The sequence below is a fragment of the Hemiscyllium ocellatum genome, chromosome 13, assembly GCF_020745735.1.
Source record: "Hemiscyllium ocellatum isolate sHemOce1 chromosome 13, sHemOce1.pat.X.cur, whole genome shotgun sequence".
Taxonomy (NCBI): Eukaryota; Metazoa; Chordata; class Chondrichthyes; order Orectolobiformes; family Hemiscylliidae; genus Hemiscyllium; species Hemiscyllium ocellatum.
The window spans coordinates 64,774,673-64,788,753 of NC_083413.1; the positions used below are offsets into that span (position 1 = coordinate 64,774,673).

At 40.5% G+C, this 14,081-nt stretch overlaps 1 protein-coding gene across 3 annotated transcripts in view; it reads left to right on the forward strand.

Moving 5' to 3' along the window:
- Positions 1-14,081, forward strand: part of LOC132821584 (uncharacterized protein DDB_G0290685-like) — a 112,187-nt gene that overhangs the window by 73,253 nt on the left and 24,853 nt on the right. For all 3 annotated transcript variants that reach the window (XM_060834244.1, XM_060834245.1, XM_060834246.1), the window contains 2 exons: positions 175-423; positions 7,381-7,629. In XM_060834244.1, coding sequence (XP_060690227.1) covers positions 175-423; positions 7,381-7,629 — 498 coding nt within the window. The remainder of the gene's footprint in view (positions 1-174; positions 424-7,380; positions 7,630-14,081) is intronic.

Genomic DNA, 14,081 nt, shown 5'->3' on the forward strand with positions numbered 1-14,081 from the left:
AACAACGTGCAGAGAGAAAAGCAGAGTGAAGTTTTCTGCCGAGGTGCTCCAGTTTCCAGCATCTCTAGTATTTTGATTTTAAATTAAAACCATGCTTTGATTTAAACTGTAGCAGTTAACAATTAGATAATGCATATTTCTTTTACTTTGTCATTTTTCCAAAATGTGACACAGGTGGGAATGCAGATGTCGTTGGGAAATGGAATGAAGAAAAGAGAGTGAGAAAATCCAGTGGAACTGGAAATGAAGTGAATAGTTATGACATTAGGGAACACATTCCACCTTCTGACCAAAATATAGAACATTCTCCAGAAAGCAGTAATGCTGTAATAAAAGAGGAACATAGGATAATGAAAGACATTGAAACGACGGTTGAGCCGAAAGAAAGGGAAAAACAGACAGGGGAAACAGAATGGAACAAAGGTATGTAAGTTGTACATGAAGCACATACGACATAATTGAAATCCTTATGACTGAGAAAACAAAAAGACACCAATAGTATGAAGAAAAGTATTGGAGAAGACTGAATTGAACAGAAAAGAAAATGATAGACAAACTAGTAGGCAGTAGAAAGGCAAATTGGCATTCCATTAAATCAAACACTAGGAAGGTGAAAAACAGAGGTGACATTATGGGTCAGTGGTTAGCAATACTGTCTCACAGCACCAGGGACCTGGGTTTGATTCCAGCCTTGGAACGACTGTCTGTGTGGAGTTTGCACATTATCCCTTTGTCTGTGTGTGTTTCCTCCAGCAATCCAAAGATATGTAAGTTAGGTGGATTGGCCATGCTAAATTGACTGTAGTGTTCAGGGATGTGCAGGCTAGGTGGTTTAGCCACGTGAAATGCATGGATGCAGTAGGTAGGAGTAGGATGCTCGTTGTTGGATTTTTGTGGACTTGATGGGCTGAATGACCCGCATCCACACTGGAGGGATTGTATAGAGGTCAAAATTGTGTGAATCTGTTGAAGAAATCATTGGAATTTTAAAGGGTGTGTTAATGAACGGCATTCGGCATTTATTACCACACATTGATAGCTTGGATATGAAAGGAGTGAGCCAAGACACAGATATCTGTAAATGGTTGTGTCAACTTGTCAGCATCGCACTTAGTATTTATCAGAAGTAAATCAGCTCCAGATAGTTTTTGTGAGGGAAACATTTGCAGACAGGAGTATCTTGGTTTGTTAAACACCCCATAATTTATGTTAGCATGTACAATTGGAAAGGGAGATTTAGCTGTTGCTCAGTTTTTCTGCCATTATTCTCATTATAGAGGTTCACTTTAAATTACAATACTTTCCAAGTAATGTAAATGTAATTATTAGCTCAAATTAAATTATCATGTATGTTAATTACATGGTCTAACTACACTCTACCAATCAGCTGCCTGTCCTCAAATGTACAAACCTGAGTGCTGACCTGTAGGTTAGAGAGAGCCTGCACATCACCAGTAGATAAGGAAGGCTAATTAGAAAGCAGGTATGACCCAGGAAAAAGAATATGAGAGGTTCTGGAGGGAGGACTCACTGCTCCTTTAGGCTGTGACTAAGCAAGCATTTGCATTGCTTTGGAAAAAAACTTCAACAATTAAAGCTAATTCAAACTGCTGTCAGAGCCATTAGCTCTTTATTAAAGATTGCATGAAAGTAGTCACGATAAGTTGATACGATAGGACCAATATCAAGTAAAATTCTTGAGGTCTAAATTGTCTTCGGCCGTTACTTTAAGCATGCAGAGATTTTCACGTGAAAGTCAGAGGCAGACAGAAAGCTGAATTCTGAGTGGGGACTTAACATGCTCAGATTTAATTGCCCATCTGTCTAGTTAGTATTGGATGTTTTGACTTGCATAGTGTTATGCAATTTGCAAACTGAGATTGTTCAAAGTGGACAGAGATCTCAATTTTGACAATTTTAAAATAACACCATGCATAGATGTTAATTATACTTATTATAAATCAGATTATGTGTTTTTGAAACTGTTATTTTCCCACAAATTCTCAAAGGAGTGATTGCAGATCAAGGAATACCAAGGAATGAACAAATGGGAATGAAAGAATCCAGTCCATTGGTTAATGGAGCAACCAACTATGATCTTGTACAAAGCAATCCAACTTCTGACCAAAATACAGAAGGTCTAACAGAAAATACCTATGTAAAGCAATGAATGGAAATCAATGAGTGGGATCATACAGGGCTGTGGTGCAAAATCTGGAAGAACTGTGGAAAATAATTGGGAACATTTTCTCAACATTTTCCAGATCAGTTCCAAACTTCGAGATCAGAGTCTTTCTCAGAGGGAACAAGTTTTCTATTAATGGCGACTAATGCATGTTATCGGCCTCATTAAATGTACACCTCCCATTACTTATATGTAGCTCCCTTCCATACTATACACCACAAGGAAACTAGACATGGATGAGGAAAATGGGACAGTGGAAACAGTGGAAGGAATGAGTTCTGAGCTGATGGATAATGGAAGTTTGTTACATAAAATGGATGGGAAAGAAGGTACGTTTGTAAACAAATTAAAAGATGATGTCACTATTGAAATGGCGCCAACTGAGAAAACTAAAAGACACTTATGGTATGTAGGTAGGGAGGAAAATGAAAGAAGATTATGTGGGGAAGGTAAGGAACTGAGAATGTGGAATGACCATTAAAAAAGTAATATGCATCAAAAAAGTAAATTGACATTCAACTTAACAGAAATTGGGACAAAATAAAGTGAAGTTGGTGAATGGCAGATAAGTAGAATCTGATGCACCACTTTGTGGGCAGGCACCCGGAGGTCCTGGTAGATGCAAAAAGGCAAGGCAAGGCAAGGCAGGGAAGCCGCAAGCATGGAGGTAGCTCAAGGCAAGTGAGCTCTACAAAAGTATGTGTGCAATGCTGAGATATGGCCTGGTCCAAACTACAAGCTGCAACTCGCTCCATGTCCATGTACGAAGTCACCTTGCAGTCGTCTTTCAATGTTAGGGGACATTGTGTCCTGAAGTGCAGTTTTAAGTTGCAGAAGTAAGTGGATTGGAAAGGTAACATGGGGTCCTGAGAAGCTGGCAAGTGTCATAGAACCATAGAAATTCTACAGTGTGGAAGCAGCCTTCGGCCCATCAAGTTCACCCAGATGCTCAAAAGAGCATCCTACCCAGACCCACCCCACTACCCGAACCCTGTAACCCTGTCAGATGGTAGTAATTGTGGACGAGGTGCTGGTGTGTCCAGTACATTGGAACATGCCCTGAAATATAGGATTGATAGGAGTTCCGTTGAGCAATTGATGAGTTTTCTGACTTATTGTTGAGAATTCTTAGTGTCTAGTTTCCTTGAGGTGTATAGTATGGAAGGGAGGTACATATAAGTAATGGGAGGTGTACATTTAATGAGGCCGATAACATGCATTAGTCCCCATTAATAGAAAACTTGTTCCCTCTGAGCAAGACTCTGATCTCGAAGTTTGGAACTGATCTGGTAAATGTTGAGAAAGTGTTCCCAATTATTTTCCACAGTTCTTCCAGATTTCGCACCACAGCCCTGTATGATCCCACTCATTGATTTCCATTCATTGGTTTACATAGGTATTCTCCACAATGTATGAAGATCCTGAATCAATTTGTTGGATTTCTATTCAAGCTGTGTTAAAAATATAAACTTCATTCTCTTTACTTTCGTCCATTATAGTTAACTTTTAAAAAATTGTATCTAATAACACAATTTCCAAATTATGTCCTTTTCTTCTACCATGGGCCTGAGATCTTATCACAACACAGTCATGAATCAATCTAAAATGTTCCTGTTGTAATATTTCAGTTTCTTTTACCTCTGAGTTTTTTTTCCACCCATGATGAGGTTAGTATTTTTTAATCTGCCGGGTTATTTCATAAAATCAAATCAAACCCTTCTATTGGAATTTGTTTCACCATTCACAGAACAACTGCTCCTACCAAGTCACTTTATAATTGGACTCTATATAATGAGACTGGTTTGTTGCCAGTTGAATATCCTGTTGATTGAGGTTAAATTAAAACCACAGAGCATTTTGCATGGATGGACAACAGATTTATTGCAACTGTTGGCCCTGGTTTGTCACCTCATTATGAGAATTGCATGGTCTCATCTACACACCACTTGACAGCTGCCTGACCTCAAATGGTGTAAAGTAATTGTTGTGCTTCAGAGAGGCCAATGGCCAGTGGGAATTTTTATCTAAAAGAATGAATGGCACAGGGTACTGGATATGACATGGCATCAGAAGCAGGAACCTTGCAACATTAGGCTGCTCCTAAGTGAGTATTTTTTGCCCTAGACGATCTCTTCACTTTTCCTGACAACAATCAAACCTGCTTTCATCTGCCCAATACAGATTAAAAAGGAGACACATGGGTGATAAATGAGAAGGCCACTGATAGTTGAAATATTTACAACTGAGAAAACACAAAGACACTTATTTGGTCGTAGGTCAGAATGGAAATATGGGAGTGGGTCAAGTGGGACAGCAATGGAACAGAGGGCAAAACTATAGAAACAAAAATAGTCCCAGTACACTCCAAGTGTCAGCTACCCAGAGTCAAACGGTGTAAAGTGACTGCTGACCTTCAGGTTAGAGAGAGCTTTCACATTACCAGTAGCTGAGCAAGGCTAATTAGAAAGTTGCTATGACAGAGGGAAATGAATACAAGACTTGCTGAAGGGAGGACTCTCTGCTCCTTTAGGCTCTGACTAAGCAATCATTTCCATTGCCTTGAAAAATCTCTTCACTCTTCCTGACAACAATCAAAGCTGATGCAAACTTCTGTAAGAGCAATTAACTCTTCTTTAAAGACTTGCATGAAAGCAGTCATGAGAGGTTGATATGATAAGACCAATATCAAGTAAAATTCCTGAGTGTTAAATTGCCTCATGCCGATATTTTAAGCCTGCAGAGACTTTCAAATGAAGATCAGAGTCATAGAGTCATAGAGATGTACAGTATGGAAACAGACCCTTCGGTCCAACCTGTCCATGCCGACCAGGTACCCCAACCCAATCTAGTCCCACCTGCCAGCATCCGGCCCATATCCCTCCAAACCCTTTCTATTCATATACCCATCCAAATGCCTCTTAAATGTTGCAATTGTACCAGCCTCCACCACATCCTCTGGCAGCTCATTCCATACACATACCATCCTCTGCGTGAAAAAGTTGCCCCTTAGGTCTCTCTTATACCTTTCCCCTCTCACCCTAAACCTATGCCCTCTAGTTCTGGACTCCCCAACCCCAGTGAAAAGACTTTGCCTATTTATTCTATCCATGCCCCTCATAATTTTGTAAATCTCTATAAGGTCACCCCTCAGCCTCCGACGCTCCAGGGAAAACAGTTCCAGCCTGTTCATCCTCTCCCTGTAGCTCAGTTCCTCCAACCCTGGCAACACCCTTGTAAATCTTTTCTGAACCCTTTCAAGTTTCACAACATCTTTCCGATAGGAAGGAGACCAGAATTGCACGCAATATTCCAACAGTGGTTTAACCAATGTCCTGCACAACTGCAACAAGACCTCCCAACTCCTGTACTCAATACTCTGACCAATCTACCTGCGACTCCACTTTCAAGGAGCTATGAACCTGCACTCAAAGGTCTCTTTGTTCAGCAACACTCCCTCGGATATAACCATAAAGTGTATAATTCTTGCTAAGATTTGCTTTCCCAAAATGCAGCACCTCGCATTTATCTGAATTAAACTCCACCTGCCACTTCTCAGCCCATTGGCCCATCTGGTCAAGATCCTGTTGTAATATGAGGTAACACTCTTCGCTGTCCACTACACCTCCAATTTTGGTGTCATCTGCAAACTTACTAACTCCACCTCTTATGCTCGGTAAATGACAAAGAGTAGAGAGCCCAGCACCGATCCTTGTGGCACTCCATTGGTCACAGGCCTCCAGTCTGAAAAACAACCCTCCACCACCATCCTCTGTCTTCTACCTTTGAGCCAGTTCTGTAACCAAATGGCTAGTTCTCCCTGTATTCCATGAGATCTAACCTTGCTAATCAGTCTCCGATGAGGAACTTTGTCGAATGCCTTACTGAAGTCCATATAGATGACATTTACTGCTCTGCCCTCATCAATCTTCTTTGTTACTTCATCAAAAAACCCAATCATGTTTGTGAGGCATGATTTCTCATGCACAAAGCCATGTTTACTATCCCTAATCAGTCCTTGCCTTTCCAAATACATGTACATCCTGTCCCTCAGGATTCCCTCCAACAACTTGCCCACCACCGAGATCAGGCTCACTGGTCTATAGTTCCCTGGCTTGTCCTTATCATTCTTCTTAAACAGTGGTACCACGTTTGCCAACCTTCAGTCTTCCGGCACCTCACCTGTGACTATCGATGATACAAATATCTCAGCAAGAGACCCAGCAATCACTTCTCTAGTTTCCCACAGAGTTCTCGGGTACACCCAATCAGGTCCTGGGGATTTATCCACCTTTAACCATTTCAAGACATCCAGCACTTCCTCCTCTGAAATCTGGACATTTTGCAAGATGTCACCATCTATTTCCCTACAGTCTATATCTTCCATATCATTTTCCACAGTAAAGACAGACAGAAAATAGTGAATTATCAGTGGGTACTTAACATGTTCACATTTAACTGCCCATCTGTCTAGTTAGTATTGAAAGTTGTGACTAGTGTTCTTGAAATCGCAAACTGAGATGGTTCAAAGTGAACAGAGATCTCAATTTTGACAAATTTAAAATAACATCATGCATAGATGTTAATTATACCTATTTTAAATCAGATCATGTGATTTTGAAACTGTTATTTTCCCAAAATGTATCAAAGGAGTGATAGCAGATCAAGGACAACAACAGAATCAACAAATGGAAATGAGAGATTCCAGTCCATTTGAAATAGGAGCAACCAATCATGATCTTGGACCAGACAATCCAAGCAAATGCAACAGCAGAGAAAACTTACGTGAAAATTGCAGAGCTGAAAGATGAAAAGACAATGGGTAGAGAGGGCCTTCAGGTGTATAAACCTGCTATCATCAATTTTGACTCCCAACTGCCCAGTCATTGCTGTGTACGAAAATTGGTGCCCTTCATGTTGCCAACTAAGATAGTTCACAATGAGTTGTATGACCTATTTTGCTCCCAACTTAAAACAACACCATAATAGAAACAGCAAATGTTGGGGTGATTCAGCAAGTCAGTCAACACGTGCAGAGAGAAAAGCAGAGTGAAGTTTTCTGCCGAGGTGCTCCAGTTTCCAGCATCTCTAGTATTTTGATTTTAAATTAAAACCATGCTTTGATTTAAACTGTAGCAGTTAACAATTAGATAATGCATATTTCTTTTACTTTGTCATTTTTCCAAAATGTGACACAGGTGGGAATGCAGATGTCGTTGGGAAATGGAATGAAGAAAAGAGAGTGAGAAAATCCAGTGGAACTGGAAATGAAGTGAATAGTTATGACATTAGGGAACACATTCCACCTTCTGACCAAAATATAGAACATTCTCCAGAAAGCAGTAATGCTGTAATAAAAGAGGAACATAGGATAATGAAAGACATTGAAACGACGGTTGAGCCGAAAGAAAGGGAAAAACAGACAGGGGAAACAGAATGGAACAAAGGTATGTAAGTTGTACATGAAGCACATACGACATAATTGAAATCCTTATGACTGAGAAAACAAAAAGACACCAATAGTATGAAGAAAAGTATTGGAGAAGACTGAATTGAACAGAAAAGAAAATGATAGACAAACTAGTAGGCAGTAGAAAGGCAAATTGGCATTCCATTAAATCAAACACTAGGAAGGTGAAAAACAGAGGTGACATTATGGGTCAGTGGTTAGCAATACTGTCTCACAGCACCAGGGACCTGGGTTTGATTCCAGCCTTGGAACGACTGTCTGTGTGGATTTTGCACATTATCTCTTTGTCTGTGTGTGTTTCCTCCAGCAATCCAAAGATATGTAAGTTAGGTGGATTGGCCATGCTAAATTGACTGTAGTGTTCAGGGATGTGCAGGCTAGGTGGTTTAGCCACGTGAAATGCATGGATGCGGTAGGTAGGAGTAGGATGCTCGTTGTTGGATTTTTGTGGACTTGATGGGCTGAATGACCCGCATCCACACTGGAGGGATTGTATAGAGGTCAAAATTGTGTGAATCTGTTGAAGAAATCATTGGAATTTTAAAGGGTGTGTTAATGAACGGCATTCGGCATTTATTACCACACATTGATAGCTTGGATATGAAAGGAGTGAGCCAAGACACAGATATCTGTAAATGGTTGTGTCAATTTGTCAGCATCGCACTTAGTATTTATCAGAAGTAAATCAGCTCCAGATAGTTTTTGTGAGGGAAACATTTGCAGACAGGAGTATCTTGGTTTGTTAAACACCCCATAATTTATGTTAGCATGTACAATTGGAAAGGGAGATTTAGCTGTTGCTCAGTTTTTCTGCCATTATTCTCATTATAGAGGTTCACTTTAAATTACAATACTTTCCAAGTAATGTAAATGTAATTATTAGCTCAAATTAAATTATCATGTATGTTAATTACATGGTCTAACTACACTCTACCAATCAGCTGCCTGTCCTCAAATGTACAAACCTGAGTGCTGACCTGTAGGTTAGAGAGAGCCTGCACATCACCAGTAGATAAGGAAGGCTAATTAGAAAGCAGGTATGACCCAGGAAAAAGAATATGAGAGGTTCTGGAGGGAGGACTCGCTGCTCCTTTAGGCTGTGACTAAGCAAGCATTTGCATTGCTTTGGAAAAAAACTTCAACAATTAAAGCTAAGTCAAACTGCTGTCAGAGCCATTAGCTCTTTATTAAAGATTGCATGAAAGTAGTCATGATAAGTTGATACGATAGGACCAATATCAAGTAAAATTCTTGAGGTCTAAATTGTCTTCGGCCGTTACTTTAAGCATGCAGAGATTTTCACGTGAAAGTCAGAGGCAGACAGAAAGCTGAATTCTGAGTGGGGACTTAACATGCTCAGATTTAATTGCCCATCTGTCTAGTTAGTATTGGATGTTTTGACTTGCATAGTGTTATGCAATTTGCAAACTGAGATTGTTCAAAGTGAACAGAGATCTCAATTTTGACAATTTTAAAATAACACCATGCATAGATGTTAATTATACTTATTATAAATCAGATTATGTGTTTTTGAAACTGTTATTTTCCCACAAATTGTCAAAGGAGTGATTGCAGATCAAGGAATACCAAGGAATGAACAAATGGGAATGAAAGAATCCAGTCCATTGGTAAATGGAGCAACCAACTATGATCTTGTACAAAGCAATCCAACTTCTGACCAAAATACAGAAGGTCTAACAGAAAATACCTATGTAAAGCAATGAATGGAAATCAATGAGTGGGATCAAACAGGGCTGTGGTGCAAAATCTGGAAGAACTGTGGAAAATAATTGGGAACATTTTCTCAACATTTTCCAGATCAGTTCCAAACTTCGAGATCAGAGTCTTGCTCAGAGGGAACAAGTTTTCTATTAATGGGGATTAATGCATGTTATCGGCCTCATTAAATGTACACCTCCCATTACTTATATGTAGCTCCCTTCCATACTATACACCGCAAGGAAACTAGACATGGATGAGGAAAATGGGGCAGTGGAAACAGTGGAAGGAATGAGTTCTGAGCTGATGGATAATGGAAGTTTGTTACATAAAATGGATGGGAAAGAAGGTACGTTTGTAAACAAATTAAAAGATGATGTCACTATTGAAATGGCGCCAACTGAGAAAACTAAAAGACACTTATGGTATGTAGGTAGGGAGGAAAATGAAAGAAGATTATGTGGGGAAGGTAAGGAACTGAGAATGTGGAATGACCATTAAAAATGTAATATGCATCAAAAAAGTAAATTGACATTCAACTTAACAGAAATTGGGACAAAATAAAGTGAAGTTGGTGAATGGCAGATAAGTAGAATCTGATGCACCACTTTGTGGGCAGGCACCCGGAGGTCCTGGTAGATGCAAAAAGGCAAGGCAAGGCAAGGCAGGGAAGCCGCAAGCATGGAGGTAGCTCAAGGCAAGTGAGCTCTACAAAAGTATGTGTGCAATGCTGAGATATGGCCTGGTCCAAACTACAAGCTGCAACTCGCTCCATGTCCATGTACGAAGTCACCTTGCAGTCGTCTTTCAATGTTAGGGGACATTGTGTCCTGAAGTGCAGTTTTAAGTTGCAGAAGTAAGTGGATTGGAAAGGTAACATGGGGTCCTGAGAAGCTGGCAAGTGTCATAGAACCATAGAAATTCTACAGTGTGGAAGCAGCCTTCGGCCCATCAAGTTCACCCAGATGCTCAAAAGAGCATCCTACCCAGACCCACCCCACTACCCGAACCCTGTAACCCTGTCAGATGGTAGTAATTGTGGACGAGGTGCTGGTGTGTCCAGTGCATTGGAACATGCCCTGAAATATAGGATTGATAGGAGTTCCGTTGAGCAATTGATGAGTTTTCTGACTTATTGTTGAGAATTCTTAGTGTCTAGTTTCCTTGAGGTGTATAGTATGGAAGGGAGGTACATATAAGTAATGGGAGGTGTACATTTAATGAGGCCGATAACATGCATTAGTCCCCATTAATAGAAAACTTGTTCCCTCTGAGCAAGACTCTGATCTCGAAGTTTGGAACTGATCTGGTAAATGTTGAGAAAGTGTTCCCAATTATTTTCCACAGTTCTTCCAGATTTCGCACCACAGCCCTGTATGATCCCACTCATTGATTTCCATTCATTGGTTTACATAGGTATTCTCCACAATGTATGAAGATCCTGAATCAATTTGTTGGATTTCTATTCAAGCTGTGTTAAAAATATAAACTTCATTCTCTTTACTTTCGTCCATTATAGTTAACTTTTAAAAAATTGTATCTAATAACACAATTTCCAAATTATGTCCTTTTCTTCTACCATGGGCCTGAGATCTTATCACAACACAGTCATGAATCAATCTAAAATGTTCCTGTTGTAATATTTCAGTTTCTTTTACCTCTGAGTTTTTTTTCCACCCATGATGAGGTTAGTATTTTTTAATCTGCCGGGTTATTTCATAAAATCAAATCAAACCCTTCTATTGGAATTTGTTTCACCATTCACAGAACAACTGCTCCTACCAAGTCACTTTATAATTGGACTCTATATAATGAGACTGGTTTGTTGCCAGTTGAATATCCTGTTGATTGAGGTTAAATTAAAACCACAGAGCATTTTGCATGGATGGACAACAGATTTATTGCAACTGTTGGCCCTGGTTTGTCACCTCATTATGAGAATTGCATGGTCTCATCTACACACCACTTGACAGCTGCCTGACCTCAAATGGTGTAAAGTAATTGTTGTGCTTCAGAGAGGCCAATGGCCAGTGGGAATTTTTATCTAAAAGAATGAATGGCACAGGGTACTGGATATGACATGGCATCAGAAGCAGGAACCTTGCAACATTAGGCTGCTCCTAAGTGAGTATTTTTTGCCCTAGACGATCTCTTCACTTTTCCTGACAACAATCAAACCTGCTTTCATCTGCCCAATACAGATTAAAAAGGAGACACATGGGTGATAAATGAGAAGGCCACTGATAGTTGAAATATTTACAACTGAGAAAACACAAAGACACTTATTTGGTCGTAGGTCAGAATGGAAATATGGGAGTGGGTCAAGTGGGACAGCAATGGAACAGAGGGCAAAACTATAGAAACAAAAATAGTCCCAGTACACTCCAAGTGTCAGCTACCCAGAGTCAAACGGTGTAAAGTGACTGCTGACCTTCAGGTTAGAGAGAGCTTTCACATTACCAGTAGCTGAGCAAGGCTAATTAGAAAGTTGCTATGACAGAGGGAAATGAATACAAGACTTGCTGAAGGGAGGACTCTCTGCTCCTTTAGGCTCTGACTAAGCAATCATTTCCATTGCCTTGAAAAATCTCTTCACTCTTCCTGACAACAATCAAAGCTGATGCAAACTTCTGTAAGAGCAATTAACTCTTCTTTAAAGACTTGCATGAAAGCAGTCATGAGAGGTTGATATGATAAGACCAATATCAAGTAAAATTCCTGAGTGTTAAATTGCCTCATGCCGATATTTTAAGCCTGCAGAGACTTTCAAATGAAGATCAGAGTCATAGAGTCATAGAGATGTACAGTATGGAAACAGACCCTTCGGTCCAACCTGTCCATGCCGACCAGGTACCCCAACCCAATCTAGTCCCACCTGCCAGCATCCGGCCCATATCCCTCCAAACCCTTTCTATTCATATACCCATCCAAATGCCTCTTAAATGTTGCAATTGTACCAGCCTCCACCACATCCTCTGGCAGCTCATTCCATACACATACCATCCTCTGCGTGAAAAAGTTGCCCCTTAGGACTCTCTTATACCTTTCCCCTCTCACCCTAAACCTATGCCCTCTAGTTCTGGACTCCCCAACCCCAGTGAAAAGACTTTGCCTATTTATTCTATCCATGCCCCTCATAATTTTGTAAATCTCTATAAGGTCACCCCTCAGCCTCCAACGCTCCAGGGAAAACAGTTCCAGCCTGTTCATCCTCTCCCTGTAGCTCAGTTCCTCCAACCCTGGCAACACCCTTGTAAATCTTTTCTGAACCCTTTCAAGTTTCACAACATCTTTCCGATAGGAAGGAGACCAGAATTGCACGCAATATTCCAACAGTGGTTTAACCAATGTCCTGCACAACTGCAACAAGACCTCCCAACTCCTGTACTCAATACTCTGACCAATCTACCTGCGACTCCACTTTCAAGGAGCTATGAACCTGCACTCAAAGGTCTCTTTGTTCAGCAACACTCCCTCGGATATAACCATAAAGTGTATAATTCTTGCTAAGATTTGCTTTCCCAAAATGCAGCACCTCGCATTTATCTGAATTAAACTCCACCTGCCACTTCTCAGCCCATTGGCCCATCTGGTCAAGATCCTGTTGTAATATGAGGTAACACTCTTCGCTGTCCACTACACCTCCAATTTTGGTGTCATCTGCAAACTTACTAACTCCACCTCTTATGCTCGGTAAATGACAAAGAGTAGAGAGCCCAGCACCGATCCTTGTGGCACTCCATTGGTCACAGGCCTCCAGTCTGAAAAACAACCCTCCACCACCATCCTCTGTCTTCTACCTTTGAGCCAGTTCTGTAACCAAATGGCTAGTTCTCCCTGTATTCCATGAGATCTAACCTTGCTAATCAGTCTCCGATGAGGAACTTTGTCGAATGCCTTACTGAAGTCCATATAGATGACATTTACTGCTCTGCCCTCATCAATCTTCTTTGTTACTTCATCAAAAAACCCAATCATGTTTGTGAGGCATGATTTCTCATGCACAAAGCCATGTTTACTATCCCTAATCAGTCCTTGCCTTTCCAAATACATGTACATCCTGTCCCTCAGGATTCCCTCCAACAACTTGCCCACCACCGAGATCAGGCTCACTGGTCTATAGTTCCCTGGCTTGTCCTTATCATTCTTCTTAAACAGTGGCACCACGTTTGCCAACCTTCAGTCTTCCGGCACCTCACCTGTGACTATCGATGATACAAATATCTCAGCAAGAGACCCAGCAATCACTTCTCTAGTTTCCCACAGAGTTCTCGGGTACACCCAATCAGGTCCTGGGGATTTATCCACCTTTAACCATTTCAAGACATCCAGCACTTCCTCCTCTGAAATCTGGACATTTTGCAAGATGTCACCATCTATTTCCCTACAGTCTATATCTTCCATATCATTTTCCACAGTAAAGACAGACAGAAAATAGTGAATTATCAGTGGGTACTTAACATGTTCACATTTAACTGCCCATCTGTCTAGTTAGTATTGAAAGTTGTGACTAGTGTTCTTGAAATCGCAAACTGAGATGGTTCAAAGTGAACAGAGATCTCAATTTTGACAAATTTAAAATAACATCATGCATAGATGTTAATTATACCTATTTTAAATCAGATCATGTGATTTTGAAACTGTTATTTTCCCAAAATGTATCAAAGGAGTGATAGCAGATCAAGGACAACAACAGAATCAACAAATGGA